At 36.9% G+C, this 17,876-nt stretch overlaps 3 protein-coding genes across 5 annotated transcripts; 1 reads left to right on the top strand and 2 right to left on the bottom strand.

The window, feature by feature from the left end:
* Nucleotides 1-12: 12 nt before the first annotated feature.
* Scny (ubiquitin specific peptidase 36) lies at nt 13-3,946 on the bottom strand. The gene is made up of 7 exons (XM_070307340.1): nt 3,505-3,946; nt 2,456-2,998; nt 2,236-2,343; nt 1,937-2,163; nt 510-1,840; nt 288-421; nt 13-194 (listed from the first exon to the last, which is right to left on the bottom strand). Exons 2-7 carry the CDS (start codon nt 2,940-2,942, stop codon nt 13-15), a joined length of 2,469 nt encoding a protein of 822 aa, XP_070163441.1. The 5' UTR covers nt 2,943-2,998; nt 3,505-3,946.
* Nucleotides 3,947-3,963: 17 nt separating this feature from the next.
* LOC138939208 (putative E3 ubiquitin-protein ligase UBR7) lies at nt 3,964-16,264 on the top strand. 2 transcript variants are annotated; one of them, XM_070306825.1, is made up of 8 exons: nt 3,964-4,852; nt 4,973-5,161; nt 5,255-5,401; nt 5,463-5,574; nt 5,652-5,827; nt 6,042-6,201; nt 6,307-6,464; nt 13,567-16,264. In XM_070306825.1, exons 1-7 carry the CDS (start codon nt 4,712-4,714, stop codon nt 6,456-6,458), a joined length of 1,077 nt encoding a protein of 358 aa, XP_070162926.1. In that variant the 5' UTR covers nt 3,964-4,711; the 3' UTR covers nt 6,459-6,464; nt 13,567-16,264. The 2 variants fall into 2 exon arrangements, with proteins under 2 accessions (XP_070162926.1, XP_070162925.1); XM_070306824.1 differs by lacking the exon at nt 13,567-16,264 and adding an exon at nt 6,569-6,717.
* On the bottom strand, nt 11,823-16,972 carry LOC138939212 (uncharacterized). 2 transcript variants are annotated; one of them, XM_070306833.1, is made up of 4 exons: nt 16,715-16,968; nt 14,126-14,294; nt 13,753-14,012; nt 11,823-13,313 (listed from the first exon to the last, which is right to left on the bottom strand). In XM_070306833.1, the coding sequence occupies exons 2-4, from the start codon at nt 14,291-14,293 to the stop codon at nt 13,211-13,213; spliced, it is 531 nt and encodes a 176-aa protein (XP_070162934.1). In that variant the 5' UTR covers nt 14,294; nt 16,715-16,968; the 3' UTR covers nt 11,823-13,210. The 2 variants fall into 2 exon arrangements, with proteins under 2 accessions (XP_070162934.1, XP_070162935.1); XM_070306834.1 differs by having other exon boundaries at nt 13,262-13,369; nt 16,715-16,972.
* Nucleotides 16,973-17,876: the final 904 nt, after the last annotated feature.

The raw sequence follows: 17,876 nt of genomic DNA on the forward strand, positions 1-17,876 counted from the left end.
TAAGCAGTGGTATCAACGCAGAGTACTATTAGATCTCTCATTATACGATCGACGACTCGAATGATCCTTGACTTTCTTTACGCGACCCCTATCCATTTCTTCGTCGTCCGCATTAAAATGACGTTTACGTTCGTCCCGTCTATCGTTATCGACATCACGATCTAGCTGTGTTCTACTGCCATTCCAGTTCGTTACTAGAAATTCACAAAGATTCACAAATTTGTAATTGTTGATCTTTTAATATTTAAATTTTATTATTTTACAATTAAATTTTATGACATGCTTACCGGAAGTACTGCCATATCCACGATGCGACATTTTCAATAAATGTGAAACGGTGTCCGAACGGTTGGTACCATTAAAATCTCGCACAGCTGCGGCATTCGGTGTTGTATTACCTTGATTGACCTTGGCGTCTTCCCTAGAATAGATATATTAGAATCTTATTTCTCTATATATTGCATTATTTTTCTCATTGTATTATGTAAATTTCGTGTAAATAGATTTACCCATTATCAGTCCATCCATTGGATCCGTTGAATGTGGAAGAAAATGTATCCTTGGGAATTTGCCAACCCTTGATGTTGCTACTCGTAGCCTTCGTAGGCACATTCTCTTCCTGTCCGTTTTTAGTTCTGGCGGCAGACTGACGCCATGTATCCTTGTCGCGTTGTTCCGACTGACCGTTTGTTTCCATTCTTCCATTTTGATGTTTTAATAAACTTATTCGGCCATTACTGCTATTAGATCCATTTTGCGTTTTCGTACATTGTACAATAGTAGCTTGCGGCGTCATTGTCGATATACCATTACTTTTAGAGTTGGTAGTCTTCTGTACTTCTTTAGAGTTCGAGACGGTTTTTAATCCGTCTTTCGTAATGACACATTTTGGCACACCATTTGTAATATTAATTCGGGATACGGTATTATTTGACATTTGATTTTTCAGAATCTCCGTCCCGACAGGACAACTATCCTCTTCTTCACTGGAAGTGGGATCTACATCATAGGGCACTAAACTGTTACCATTTAAAACTTTCCCATTTTTAATATGCATCACTAATCTCGGCTGTGACTTATCCTGCATTTTCTGCGATGACTTTATATTATCGGTGTCGCTGGATTTTTTTAGAGGAAGGTTCAATTCAACGCCATTTCTTTGCGGCGGCAACTGCGGACCGATCAATGGCCGCGATCTGCTCGATTCATCATGGTTGTTTGACGATTCGCTTTCGTTCGAACATCCTGCAGATGTTGATGCTTTTAACGCGATGGATTTATTTATTATAGAATTGGATACTGGCGCAGTCGACACGATGCTCTTTACGGATGTCGTACCGTTCACTTTTGTCGATGGCGAATTCTGACCGTAATTTTCCATCTCGAAGATCATAATGTACGCGTTTGTACTTAAAACATTATTAAGGCTTATTGGACGAACGCAGCAGTCATCGAAAGAATAATATTGACCGCTCGATACTTGTGCGATCGCCGTATAATGACCACAATTTACAGAGGGACCCATGTGCGTCACCATCGACATGAGTTTGTAGGTAAGCTGTCTGGGAGATTCTCCCGGTTCTCTCCACAAATATGGGCCCATATCTATAGTTTGTTTAAAACCGATGTGTCTAGATATTTTTCCTCCTAAAACGCTAAATCGCTTCAATTGTACACATAACACTTTTGGTGGGCGCTCCAATGCGAATTGTTTGGTGGCAGGAACTCTTCTCTTACAAGCTTCACATTTATAATCGTTATTATCCAATTGTTCTCTACTGAAGTAACTATTTAACGCTTCGTCCAATGTATTCGCCTTACGTATATCCACAAGCAAATCCTGTTTTAGAATTTATACAATTATTTACAAATAGAAACATTATATGAACAAGAATTCGTGCTTTTACTACAGTTTTATACAAGAATTTCATCTTACCTGAAAATGTTGAAACGTGGTAGATACATGTTGACATTGCAGGCACTTTACTTCAGTACGTATATAACCGCCAAATATTTGATTAATAGGTGTCGTTTCTTTAGAATAGCTATCCAATTTAGTCGCTTTATGCCTATTTAAATACGTACGTTCCATCCCTTCCAATAAATAACGTAGAAATTCGTGAGCATCTTCTTGTTGTCCAGGCACCATAGTTCGACAAATGACTGAAAATGTGATATCTGTTATAATATTTATCTACGCACATATTTGACAAAATTAGTGAAGGAAATACTTACGCTTTAGTTTATTAAAAATATAAAATGGCTTGATCGCACCCCCAGATTTCTGATGAGTGAATTGTAGCGTCTTAGCCACCGCGCACGTAAGGCATTCTCCATTTCCATCTAAAATTATCCTATTATCAAAACACCATACTATGCCATTATAACTTTATACTGTGTTTTGAAAAGCATGAGATATAAGTGAAATACATGATACGATAGTAAAAAAAATTACCATTTTGTTCCATCTTGGAATTATGATGCGGATCTGATAATAACCAGTTGACGAGAGCCGGAACATGAAATAATGCTTGAAGAGTACTATTCAGGTAACATGTATTCCCGATATTATACATGCCTGCTCCAACTGGAAATGTGCCTTTCCATCCCAGCTGAACTTTCTTGGGAGAATACAAAGTGACGACTGGTTCTGGTAAAACTGGTCCTTTATTCGCATCAATCTTTTTCTTATAACTTGTGCCATCCTTGACTTTGCTTTCCTCCAAATTCTCGGATAAATTGAGAAAAATATTGCAGTTAGCTTGCACCTGATTTGTCGCTTGATAATCTTTTAATTCTTCGTAACGAATTTCCGTTTGCATAATTCGTGAAGCATTGCCGACTAATTCAATGGACAAATCGTCTGTGGCTTTGGAAGAATTACCGTTCAAAGCGCAATGGAGCCTAGCCGCAATAGGATCACAGATACTGACTGCGGGCATTTTAGTATATCGTTTGAATTTTCTCTCCTTATTATTTAACAATCACACAGACGCACCTAGAATAAAATATTAAATTAAACAAAAAATACAATTTTGGATACGCAGCTCTACCGTTATGCTCTCGATTGATGGCATTAATGAACCAAATTACGAAGAAATTAAATTCAAATGTCATATTTATATACGTAAAATAAAATAAAATAAAGACATTTACATCTACAACATATGCGAGTAAAAATTTTAAAAAGCATTAAATGTAAAAATTGATATATAGAGAATAAGGTATAGTCAAATCATTATTTAGCCGCTTGTGTATACAATGTATAAGAGAAAAAAATTTATTATGTTACAGATTCGGCTTCTATTCATAATCACGCGGTGCGCGATGGGATTTAAAGAACATACTTACTTGGAAAGATTGCATACGGTAGATAACGCATGAAATAAATCGTTATTTATACCTGCCCTCGTCGATATATATATATATATATATATATACATATATATATATATATATATATATACTTAAGTAATTATTATTATCGAGAAAAATCCCGACAACCATCTAACGTTGATCTCTTTCGAATTCTGGAATCGTGGAATCACTATCGATTCATCACACATATACGATAACGCGCGTTTACTCGTCACCAACGCGGTTACCGGAGTCCCTCCGTTACGAGCGATTTCCCGCGTGCGGCCGTACACTATCTTTTATACTCTAATTTCACACGTCTTTACGTCGCGCTTACGAAACTTATACTTTTTTTCAATATTCCAACGATCCGACGCGCCGATCATCACATATCGATCGTACTCGATGATTTTATGCACGCTCGTATCGGACACGCGGGAACGGGAGACGACATACTCACGTACACCGTGATCGTGACAGCCATTTGCATTCACTATCCGAAGAACGGCGAACGGCTTCTCTTGCGTGCGGCGTGCGGCGAGCGGCGAGCGACGAGCGGCGAGCGGCGAGCGGCGCTCATGCTTGACTGACTGACTGACTGACTGATAGTACGCGGGAAAATCGCACACGCTCGAGATGGTTCCGGCCGGCTAGCAGCGGATAAGATGTTACATTCGAATCGTCAGCTACAATTTTCTAGCCATTGCAAATCGCCCAAGGAATTTAATCGATTAGCGTGCGTACTTGTATAATTCATCTCTTCTGCAAATATTTAAGAGAAAACGTGAAATTTTCAAATGTATTCCTCTCTCTCTCTCGCTACTACATAACCTATCAATGGCTCCATTCGCAATACACAGCGATCGACTACTTAACGCCCCGGTGATTGGTTTATACTTGTGGATCTACCGGTTTATATACTTGTGGATCCGCCAATTAAATTCGTTCTACGATAGCCAATCGGATCGACCTGCCGTGTTTTCTGAACGGTTTGAATTTTATGCGTCTCTCGCTGGTCTCGCTGCCGTGTAACGCTTTTGACAATGTTGTAATATCAAGGATATTTCGTCAAAATCGCGAAACGTAGATTGTTGCAATGGTGCAGGATTGAAAGGAGCAAACGTGCAGTATTGACGGAAAAAAATTATTTGGTGATTGATTGATTATCGATGCGCTGATAAAATGCATGCCAAGCGCGCTACCGCCGATCCTTTGGACGCGTAGTTTGCTCTTAACCTTTTATACTTGACACCTGAATTGGAGAATCGAGTTTTTATTTATTCTAAAATAAAGTCGCGGTGAATTTTTGTTATATATCGCTCTTTTCCGTTGATTACAACGTGAAATCGATAACATGTCTGACAAATTGGCCGAATCGATAGAAGACGACAACTCCGTTACTATGCTCGATGTTCTCCAAGTAGAGAATCAGCTCGAGGAAGACGCATACGCGGTCTTGGGCGCCTCCGATGACCAGAATTGTACTTATAACAAGGTTGACACATTTTTCAATATCTTGTATAAATGTGCCATTCTATTTTTGTCCAGCGTCGTTCTACGATCATCCATTATTGATTAACATTGTTACGTTATTTAAACGAATAATTATACGCAGGGATATATAAGACAAGCATTGTACGCGTGTAAAACATGTTGTTCGAACAAAATTCGAGCCGCCGTTTGCTTGGCGTGTAGTTTTCATTGTCACGAAGGGCACGAACTTGTGGAACTGTATACAAAGCGACATTTCAGATGCGACTGTGGAAATTCCAAGTTTGATGGCAAACAATGTAATTTGGAGAAGGTATTGAATCTTTCGTGTATAATATTTTGTATATTTTAATGTGTATAAAATTATATTGCGTTATGCTTAATTATCGCTTATTGTTCCTTCTAGCTGAAGTCTTCTATTAATACAGAAAATAAATATAATCAAAATTTTGATGGAGTTTATTGCACTTGCGCGAGACCGTATCCTGATCCTGAAGGCGATGAAGATGACATGTTCCAATGTACAATATGCGAAGATTGGTATCATTTGAAGGTAAATATATATATATGTGATGATAAATAAAATTAATGCATCTAACAATTGTTGCCCTTAGCATCTAGAATGTGACAATGGTATACCTGCGGATAATGCATACGACGAAATGATTTGTGCGGGTTGTATGAAACAACACAATTTTCTATGGAAATATGCGTCAAAATATGCAGGTTAGATATTTGAATTATTAGAAATATGAAATTGTTGCCTTAATAATATATTTATTAATATGTACTTTGATTATAAGTCTCGAGAAAATCAGATGTAAAATCTGATGTATCTGAGAACAATGAAGAAATAGAAGTCAATCAATTGTCAGAAGGATGTCAAATGCCAAAACATAATTGTGCTAACGTTAAAGGAAGCTGTTTTTGGATAGAAGGCTGGAGAGCCGCATTATGCACTTGTGAAGAATGCAAATCGGTGAGATATTGAATGTTTTATTGTATATTTTCTTTCCCTCCCTCTCTCTCTCTCTCTCTCTCTCTCTCTCTCTCTCTCTCTCTCTCTCTCTCTCTCTCTCTCTCTCTCTCTCTCCTCCCCCCCCCCTCTCTCTCTCTCTCTCTTTATAAATAAATTAAATTTCAAGGATTTGTACATTCTTTTCGCGATAAACTTTTATTATATTTTTTTTTAGTTGTATAATGCAAAAGGCATTGCATTTTTACTCGATCCAAAAGATAGTGTACAAGCGTATGAGGAAGCAGGCAAGATGAATAAGCAAGAATCGCAATATGAGAAAGGTATGAAAGCTCTTGCAAGCATGGGACATGTACAAAAGTTGACAGCGATTGAAGGTAAAATAAAATTCAAATTATTCTATTGGATAAATTTTTAAAAGCAATATAGAATACATATATATTGTATTCTGCTAATAATAAACTGTGTGTCATTATTTTTAGAATACAACAATATGAAAGAACGACTCATGCAATATCTACAAAAGTTTGCGGAAAATAAAAAAGTTGTACGTGAAGAAGACATCAAAGAATTTTTTTCAGAAATGGAATCAAAGAAACGTCCCAAAGTGACAGTGCCAACATATTGTCGTTGAAAAAATGTATGTATTTTAATATTACAATTATATATATATATATATAAACCCATAGCTATCTCTCTAATAATTATTAAAAGTATACATTATATATTATGTTTCTATGATAGATTATGATATATATATATTGATAATTTAATATTATCAGTATTGTGGAAGAAAATAATGTGCATGATTTTAAAAAGCAATCGAGAGAAAGAGAAGAGAAAAAATTTATTAAAAAATTGCCAATCTAATCTGATACATGTGTATCGACATAAAAGAAACACTAGTTATTTGAACATACATATTCCTTAACATCCCAGCTTTAATATAATAAAATAGAACATTTACAATAAACTAAACAGGAAATCAATATCAAATATAAATCGCAGATACATTTTAATCTAATTATTGTCTTAAAGCTGTTTCTCCAAATTTCTTTAATAAGATTAATTTAACTTTTGAGTTGCAAGTTGAAGCATTAAATCCTTTAGTTTTTTAGTTAATGCATTAACTAACATAATCGTTAAAAATCAGTTACAAACAATTCCAATATTTGAAAATAAAAATCTGATGTGCTACTGACTTTTCCATTTATGAAGAAATTAAAATTTTTTAATATATATTCTGGCTATGTTTACTATATTTTCGAAAAATCAAAGATTTTTGGTAACTTATCGATCCTCGAGAAACTAGTTTTCAAAATTATCGACGCTTTGTTAGATACCAATGTCGATAAATTGTCAACGAGGTTTTAATTTGTAATTACTTGATCGACTGTAGGTATATACTCTTGATATTTGACGATTTTTCAAAAATTTTAATACTCAAATATTGGGGCACAGTATCGGGATAATATAACAAAGTGAACGCGATGAAACGCTAAATAAAATTCGCGTTTGTAAGTATTTTAAGTCTGAAAACTGAAATTTTGACATAGCGCTTCGGGAGAGAAGATAATAATTGAGTAAGAAATGACAAATTTTAAGTATTGCACTTTTTAAAACTTTTTAAATATTTTTTCTTTCTTTTGTCTGACATATTATGAATAATGACTGCACAATAAGTAAAGTATCGTATAGAAGTAATATTTATTTATTTACTGCTATTATCTTATAATCTTTGCTTGCAAAATATACGGATCAACGAAACTTTTAAGCAAGTCAGAATGTTCCCAATAAATGGTTACGCAGAACGTCTCCGACATGTTCACAATGGCGGAACATATTGTTGAGGTTTAATTATACGCAGCCGCATTATTAGCCGACACTCTCGCGATTGCTTCCACATTCTCTCGCGTTTTATATATGTCGCATTATAATTAATTTTTGGCAGTGACAGAAGGGATCGGGGGTACGATTTTTTTCTTTTTTTTCTTTTTTTTTTCAAATATCCGCAAAATCCCTGTATCTCGAATACGTATTATGACGTACACTGCGTCCTCGATATCATTATCATCGATCAATAAAATTTTATACGGTGAAATTATTATATGGTTACGCAACAAAAGAAGCACGGAATAAAATAATAATGCGCATTTCTTTTTTTATCATTCTAAGATGACCAGCCTCAACAATGATGGCCGCGTCATCGCGAACGCTTTGCGATATAACATTCCCCTTACTTATATCCTACAATTTTAAGTTTAAGAGCTTATCGGTAAAACTTTCTCGATATTATACATACTATGATATCGTAATGTATTAAATAATGCATTCATATGCATCACGATTATAGAGATTTTTTTTCGTATGATGCAAAATAAATTGTGGTTGCAGCATATATTTCGACTAATATTTATATATGTTATGTATGCATAAGATATCGCTGGAAACTTGATATCATTGGGACTTGAACTAAAAGAGCGTAGAAATTTTTTCTTTCTTTTTTTTTTTTTCAAGTACACGTAATTGCAAAAATTTTAGTTGAAAGAAATTTTTCCATTCAAGCTATTTAATATAATAGATGATATTATACGTATAATAAAAAAATATCAATAACATTATAGAGAATTTATGTTTGTAAAATGTATTAAAAAATATAAAAAAATGCTGCAATCACACACAGCTGACGAGTTTTTTCATCAAGATTCACGAAATACGATATGCATCTTAGGATTACATCGCGTGATATAATCTGCTTTACGTTTTTAATTAAAAATTGCAGATCGACAAGTCGTATCGAAATCGATATATTTATATATTACCATCCCGCGCGATCAAATTTTTCCTTTTTCATCATTACAAACTTTCGTATATACAAGGCTAGACATATTACTATCCAATCCCCTATGACGATGATTCCAACATGTACGAAGAACACTTCTGCCGGCCGATTCGCGGCTGGATCACAAGTAAATCGGGCTATCTTTGATGGGTAGTAATATAACTGTAATAATAGTAGAGTAGTAATAGTAGCAGTAGTATTAGGTGTACAACTTTGCTTCCGCCGTTTTTTTCCGATATTCGAGGCTTTATTGTAAAAAACTGGTTATACATTTACGATTCAAAGTATTGTCCACTCCCAATGATCGTGCCAATTCTTTTTGACTTTGACTCGAGTCTTCATTAAGTAATGCCTCCAATTCTGCATCTTCGAAAACCTTCTCTCTTCCACCGCTATACCGGTCTTCGATGTGAAAATCACCGTTCTTGAAGCGTCGAAACCACTCACGACACGTTCTTTCACTAATAGCGGCTTCGCCATAAGTATTTGAGAGCATTCGATGAGCCTAAGCTGCAGATTTCTTCATATTGAAGCAGAAAATTAAAACCTCCCGCAAATGACGAGAATTTGGCTCGTAAACTGACATTTTCAATCGAGAATAACTTTATGACGCAGACACAAATCGACTAATGTTTCTATGGAGTTATGCTGACAGATGCCCAAGTTTATCGCGTGACGTCTATGATCTATTTATTTCGACCACTACTTACCGCTAAAGCCATCTATAGGAAAACGGCGAAAGCAAAGTTGTACACCTAATAGTATAGTATAGTATAGTAATAATAATATTAATATATATAGAACATCATTATAAAAATGCTTACGGCTAATTCTGTGCGTTGAATCTCTTAAGATTATGTCCAATTCTTTCGTACAACAAGGAATCGTCATGTTTATAACGTTTAATATCCGTAATATAATTCGCGCATATAACATGTAATATAATCCGTGGAATAATTTTCAATTCCTTTTCTTAATTATAATTTTTAATATTGTACGCGCGCTATATTAAATGTGAATGTCTCACGCTTAATAGCAATTCCATACGTACGTTATCATATTCGCGTTATTATCGATGATTATTTCCTTGTTGCACTCGCCTTAAAGTTATGTTAAAAAACCTACCGCGGCAAATTATATCTATCAGCGGAAATGCGCCGATCTCCTTTGTTTCCTGTTTACAAGAACTGCATAAAGTTAAATTTAAAAATATTTGCGTAAATTTAAGAATATTTTTAAAATATTAATCGCGCTTTCCTCTTTGTAACTAGAATCTTTCCGTAAATAGAATTTATCATTCACGTTCAACGATACCATTATCTCTGAAATTAAGGCAAACATTCAATAGGAATCTCACGACAAATGCAAGCCTCCCAGCATATGGCTAATATGTGGACAGTTATTTTTCCTTAATCGCTATTCTCCTTCTTTCACGTATATCCACTAATGACAATAAAAATATATCTCTACTCATATAGCCGACTCGATAGATATGTTTCCTCTTCAAAGCTTGTTGTTCGCTAGAAATAAATATCTCTACTTGCTGATTTAAACGACGTAAAAATCTAATCAATATTTAATTACGATTTTTATAGATACGCATGTGTACGTATATTTTGCTGGACAACAAAAAAAATAATAATTTGCCAGTTTTATATTTATTAAACATTAAACAGTAGTGAGATTGGCGTTTTAGGTCAAATCTATGAATACGTATCCAAAAGTTTGCTTATTTTATGGAAATATCGATATTTTGCGAATAATTTACAGATTAGGGATAAAAACTAAGAACGATATCCTTTCTAGCGTACATAGTGGATAAATCATGCGATCAGAGTCACTTATTATTATTATTAGCCTTCTAGCGTTTTGATTTATGTTTCTACATTAGGCGATTACACTTGCGCGTAAACTTAATCGCTAATTAATGTTACTTTGCTAAGACTACATGTATCTCGCTTGTTCGCATCCGCGAAATAAGAAAATTCTCGAATTTAAAGAATCTGTAAATTAGATGACGAGATCGAAAGAAGATCGATACGATGGACAAATATCAAGTTTCGATCATTTTACTTTTCCAACGAAAACATCGACCCGATACTCTGACATCTATCCTAAGCGTTTAATTATGATTTGTATATAATTAAGCTGCGAATCGTGGAAAAGGTGAAAATCGGCAATCACGACGAAGCTTTTCGGTTTCGACCTTGTTTGAGCGAGAATTTAAATCAAGGCCTCGTTTCATAATTAGAACTCGGAAGTTTCGAAGGTGAGAGCTAATTGCGCCTGGCGCTCAGATTCTCGCTAAAGGACTTTAACTAAAACCCAAATCGGGCACACACTCACTTTGCCGATTCTCGCTCTTTGCACGCCACTCTATACAAGCATATCGTATTGATCTCGGTATGTTTCATTTGCGCGTGAGGTTCGTCGTTACTCATTCGGTCTAACGTAATATACCGTTTTACCCTTCCATTCCACACGATCTTGACATTATACGCGTCCTATCGATAAGGCTATACATACTCGCGTGTCTTTCGTCATTCTGTGTCATCCTATCATCGCACACGATGAGTGCGCGTTTTTAATAATTTGACAAAGAAATATTCGTAAAATTTACATATGACAAAGTCTTCTACGCGTGTCATTTCTTTTATCCTCTTATTTCTTTTTATCGTCCTGCGGGGAACAATTTTCGAGGAAGATTTCCGAATCTTATCTATACGTAGGTGATATATCACGCGAATTTATATATCTTTATTTAAATAACTCACAATAGAGATACACGAGAAAGTTGCTCGGTTCATCAGACTCATTAATTCATCCATAAATTGAACACAATTTAGTCTTTGAGAAAGTAACGTTCGTTACTACATATTTATATATAGTAAAAAAGATTGTGCCTCCAACGTTAAAGTATATCTCTCTTAACAATCTGTAACACGAAAAGATGTCGATAAAATTTCTATGGTATTACAACACGGACAAAGTACAACTTGTTGTCTTTGATAATTGCATTTTGAATCTGAGAATTGAAAGTGCATAGTGATATAAAAGATTTCTGATTCTTCAAACGCCACACATTCGATTGGAAATACAATACAAATAATCATTTCTGCGTGCTTTAAATATTGCTTTAATCACTTTTTTTTTTTTTTTTTTTTTTTTTTTTTTAATTTATTTTAAAGAGAGAACTTCTGTTTTCTGATTTATATTGTACGTGCGTAATTATAAATTCGTTTCATATATAATTTAGCTCGATAAAAGATAATGAAAATATTGGAAAAGAAATTTAATTGATGCAACGATGAAGAAAGCGCGATAACCACGCGGAACCTTTATATATTCGCGTTTAAAAAAATCTATAAAAAATTTAGAAAAATCGTCCGGGAGGGGACCGGATTTAAAGAGTGCGAGGGACAATCGGGGGAAGTGAGGGTGGATAAAATGGGAATCGCACAAAATAAGAATCTTTAGAAAATCAAGAAAAGTTTCTACAGTTGCATATAAGATAGAGGGGGGGGGGGGACAAGTTATTTCGTGAAATATATTATGTGATTGTTCAGCTTTTATCAATGCATAAAATGCATGCTTTGCACGATTGTCCCTCTTTCGAGATTCTAAATTTGGCCCTGCCAGAACTTGATTTAAACTTAAACTCTTCTCTTTTCCGCAAATTACTCGCGTGGGGGCGCTAGTTCATTCCAAGCTATCGTGCTTGAGCTTTTCTTCGAAATACGAATAAAGATTGCGCTACGTATTATGTTTTTGCTATGAGATTTGTCGCCTATGCCGGCTTTATTTTTCGCAATAAATATCTCTGTGATATTTTTTCATGCATATATCTCGTTGCATGCAATTAGCGTGCGAGTCTAATCATTTTATAACTCGTCCGTGTCGTACGACCGACTGATGTATCATCAACTGTAATAACGTAATTAAGAATACACACCCTCTGCCATTACGTATCGCAATTTAGCTTTAAGACCATAAGATCAGCGAGCAAGAAACAATACGTGAATGTCGAATGTCTCAAATAACTCGTTTAGATTCCTCTATTTACTGTCATTCACACGTATAAAGAAATGTCAAATGCGTTCGAATTAACGTTCGGGGGCGCCATCATCTTTCAACGTGACAAACGCGAATGAAAAAGTCAAGAGAAACGAAGAGTCTCGAGAAAGAAGCAGTGATTACCGTGTCGGAGAATTTTTCGAATATGATGTAGCGTAGGTGTGTATCTCGCGACCACTTTCTTACGTTGCGACGAGTCGTGCTACTAGTCGCAATCTTGGAGCTCAAAAGAGCTCCCGTTTCGCTTCCCAATCTTGCACCGTTAGAAAATGCGTGAGGGCTCTATTCGGAAATAATGTAGCGAGTGCACACATTGATTAAACCAAACTATGCTCGCGCGTATCGTAACGATGCGTGTACAGAATGGAGGAACTTGGTCCTGACGACGTGACGGACGATGGCGTGGTACTCGTGCACGACGGAGACGCGGTTGACGCGGAAGGTAATACCTTCCTCGAGGCAGGCAGTACCTAGGTATTGTGACCTTGTTTCAGAGGCTTGCTCTCCAGGTTGTTGGACGTCGACCGGCCCACGAGATCCTCGAGTTCGTCGGGCGTCAGGACCGTGAAATCCCTGTCGATACGATCAACGGACGATGATGGAGCGCGAGGGATCAAATACAAGCGAATCTCAAGAGTCATAGAAAAATACGATAGAATGGACTCTTGTACATCTCCAGCCAAATTATGACTGAATAATTATTCGCGCGACTCGAGAACAAATTTTTTTTTTAATGTTAAGCGCAAATTATAGAATTAGAGAATATTTTATCAAAATATTTTTACTCTTTGAATGATAATAATGGCTATATAATTTTTTTTTATAGAACTTTTTGTATGGAACTTTGAAACTCGATACGGACAACGATGGGCACGAAAGGAAAAAATTGTACATCTCTTGGAGAAAAAAAGAAGAAAATAGCAAATATCGATCCGCGTGTAATATCGCCCAACATCCAATTGTGCGATATCGGGTGAAAGTTTCGAGGAAAATCGATCGATCGTTTTTTTACCTGTGTTGAGCCAACAGCATATCTATGCTGGTGACGCTCCGCTGATGAGTGCCGTCCTTTTGCGCCGCGCTCTGCTTTCTGATGCACACGGCTCTCAACGGGACGAGAAACAATCCTATCATGAGGAGGCCACTACCGGCGGCGATCAGTGCCGCCGAGTTTTGCGCGGCTTCCGCACCCGGAGCGAGTTGAACCAGACCGACAACCAGCACCACCGCTCCCAGCAACAGCGAGCCGACGACGACGTACAGGGAATTTACCTGGAATAATTTATTATTAGAGGAGAGAGGATTTTTTTTGTCACTTAGGATGCAAGTTCAGCAGCTTGTTCAACACCAAGCGATCGTATCGAAAAGTCGAAAGCTCTTATTACCTTTCCGCAAAAATAGTATTCTGGCGGTTCTTTGTCTATCATGGCCAGTACCGCCTCGCTCTCCGCTAATGGACTTCCCGGCTGGCTATTCCCTATCCGCAACCCTTTCTCCTGGTAGTAGGTCTTGTGAAAGACCTTCACCGAAGGTACCGGTAACGCCGTAATCATCCTGATAAGGATAAACGCATTTAATTTATTATTGATATCATCATTTGCAAAAATGAGACAGAAAAAAATTATGTCAAAACGTTGGAACGAAAAATTATGATGCTCGTAGCACAAGAATCGAATTATAACTATATATCATTGTAATAAAGTTTATATGACTGTGTCGTTACATCGTACAAAAAGCCTACTAAATTTTACGGGCACATGACTCAAACTATTTTTCGTATCAAATTATATCGCGTAGTCGTTTCCTCGGCGTGTTTTACAGTCGAATGTGCAATGGTGAAGGCGATTACTGTGGCAAACGGTCGGTGGTGTCGGTGGCCTAGATATGTTCTCGGGGGCGATGGCCTTTGTACCTCGATTATCGAACAACCGAAGCCAGCGCGGGGTGCAGGCTGCACCGCTAAAAAACCGTCCATGTCGCACGACAGTAGACTCTCTCTCTCTCTCTCTTTTTGTAATCCAAAATTTGCATTAGATTCGATCGCGTTAAAGATAAATATGATGTCGCGCGATAACGTTTACGAGGAACGAGAATTAGCGGAAAAACATGTCACATGTCCCCTCGTATAATTTGGCGCGACCAACGATTTTAATACGATTAAAATTGTTATTAATGGGGCATCTAAGGTTCATCTGTATAATGATTTGCGGAAAAGCCGAGAATTTCGCAATGTCGAATCGCGCCAACTGTGTGCATAATAAACGGAACAACCTTTATCGCTTTAGAAAGACGCAAAGTGGAACAGTGGCCTGATTCCTCGATGTCATGGTTGCAACTCCACGTGCATCGAAGAGAGTAGGCCAGTTATAGGCGCGCAAATGAATGTGCAACTAGTATTATGCTGTCTTGCAGCCTGGATTTCTGCCAAAATCTTGAAAAAAGATACGTAGAGGAGGAAAAAGAGAATATTAATGACACGGCGCATCTCTCGATATTCGAATTTGTAGCGCGAGTTTAGCTTGAGGCAATGCTACATCGAGGTGGTTTACCCTGGAAGGTACCAACTCGCGAATAATTCTATTGTACGTTAGGCAACGATCAAAAGGCAGTATCTAGCGAGATATCTTCGTCAGATTTTAAATTTAGAAAAGAGAAATAACCAGATACTTTACTTCTCTATGCTCTCCAAAATTCGCCATTCTTCCAATAATAATTATTTTCTGTAGAAAATGTCTTTCGTAAAGACGTGAATCCGGGGAATCGAGCTCTTTTCGAGAAAACGGAATGTATTTAAAATTTATGCCAACGACCTACACTTTTCGTGCATTGACTCGTGCCGCTGCCTTGGGTCGTGCTTGTTACCGTTGATATCCCGCGCGTTTGGCGGTGCTCCAGAAAAATAGCTATAACAGTTTCCGATAATCGAGGTTGGTGCACGCCATATGGCCGCGTGCGTTTATTCCTATCGCGATTTCATTAGCTTTAGACACGCTGGCCTAAAAGAGAGAGAGAGAGAGAGAGAGAATCAATGACGAGAGGCGATATCAATATTTGTCGACTGTCGCAGATGATGAGTATCGCTCGAGTATCTCATGTATATCGCGTATATATCTCATTGAAATATAACTATACGCGACTCAAGTTGCGCGATGTTTTATTTTACGAGCGCCAATTTTGCAAACTTGATTTGTCGAATTCTCTCTTCGGATATCGATATTCGTATTCTATTTTCGTTTAATGGAGACTTGAAACGCCTTAGGTAACGCGAACAATGTTGGAGATACGATGTTGCACTAAAATCTTGGAAAATCGATAAATGGGTCACCATTGCACATTTAACATCCAAGGGAAATTTCACGCTTCGCCGATAAGCTTTCAACCACCGAACCAGGTATTCTATATCGGGAATCTCTATCCTTGAATAAATTAAAAGAGGTATCTTCCAAATCTAGATAAACTTAAACTCTATGCGCTTTGGAAAGTTTTCTTATAAATAATAAATTTAAGTTACACACACACACACACACACATATATATATATAATATACATATATATATATAATATTGAATGTAAAACAGAAAAAGAAAAGTATGATGTTCATCCACGATAAGTCTCTAGTTGCCCCGTATTTATTCATCCTAAGAAAATAATAAAGGGTGATATATTTGCTTACATACATGCATGCATAAATACTTTTCTTTTTTGCACCAGTTAGAACTTAAATTAATAAAAAATCGTAGGACAAATCGTTTATAGCGCGTAATTGATGGAAACATTGCGTCTGTGACGTATCTACTTTCTATTACGAAAATTAAAGTAATGCGGATGCTCAACAGCTATTATATGAAATATGCATGATTAAAGACGACGAATTTTCGAAATTTATTCACGAGCGAAGGAAATAAAATCAATGGCTCGTTACAGATTCGAGAGATTCATCTCGTCTCATACTTATCGCGTGTGTTGGACTTACTTCGTTAGCTGAACGCTCAATCGTGAGATATATGGAATCCCCCTGATCTGCGACGTACTTTATTTATACGGCCGTACAAAGTATGAAGAAAGCGGAAAAGAGAGACAGCGGGCGAAAGGACGAAAAGCTGAGAAAGAGAAAGGGGGACAGGGGAAAAGAGAAAAATGGGAGCACTGCGAAGCGTCCGCGAAGCTCGCGTTCGACAAAAGCTCGTTTTGACGGGGTGGTGGTCCCACGACTACTGAACCTTTTGAGACTCGTATCCTGGTCGATAAACCACCCTACAGCCACCCTACCGCCCACCAGGCTTGTGCTAAAAGTATCGTCGACCATCGACGACCACCTGGTGCGTCGAACGCGCGCGTGCGCGTCCCATTTATTCCTTTTTGAGATGACGTCTTTGACGTTTTCAAAACAAACCAATTCAAGCTCGCCTCTCTCATCGAGAGCGATCTGACGTATAAATTTACAATTTCTTAATTTCTATCAACATGAATCGAATTGAATCTGGAATGCGACTAATTTGTCAAAATTTCCCAATCCTATAAATACGCTACACATATGCATATATAAATATACCCAAAAACAAGAGAAACTGTGTGTATATATATATTCAAAATTAAAATCAAATTATAAATTCGGATAAATAGTTTGGACGTTCTTTTAATAAATGGAAATTATTCACGGGATTCACAACGAAACCTCCCTTTGTGTTTGCTGTTAGTGAAAACGTTTTATTAAACTCTGAAAGTTAAAATAGCGATAGAGTTGACTTTTGCTTACAATTTCGTTTAATGTAGAATCACATATAAGATTAATATCGCCCACGGGCTTTTTTTTTCCTCCTCGCACAATGACAATGGCGGTTTCTGTTCATTCGTTCAGCGTATCGCTGTTGTGCGATTGTTCTCGATTAATTCTCGCCGAATTAAAGCGCAACTAGGTAAGAAACGGTCACTGTCGATCGCTTGCGACGAGCTCGCTCGTATTATAAGATAGATTTGGGCAAGGTATCGTGACGAAACTTTCATAATAATTGCCGTTTTCCCGCGCAAACGGAACGTGTATATACATATATAGAGTTGCAGATATATGCAGTTCTGCACGCGTGTAACGATATAATATAATTATATATTAGGGGAAGATAGAGTGTATACATATA

The sequence above is a fragment of the Polyergus mexicanus genome, unplaced genomic scaffold, assembly GCF_030449975.1.
Source record: "Polyergus mexicanus isolate NDT 795.1 unplaced genomic scaffold, iyPolMexi1.0 SCAF_14, whole genome shotgun sequence".
NCBI lineage: Eukaryota > Metazoa > Arthropoda > Insecta > Hymenoptera > Formicidae > Polyergus > Polyergus mexicanus.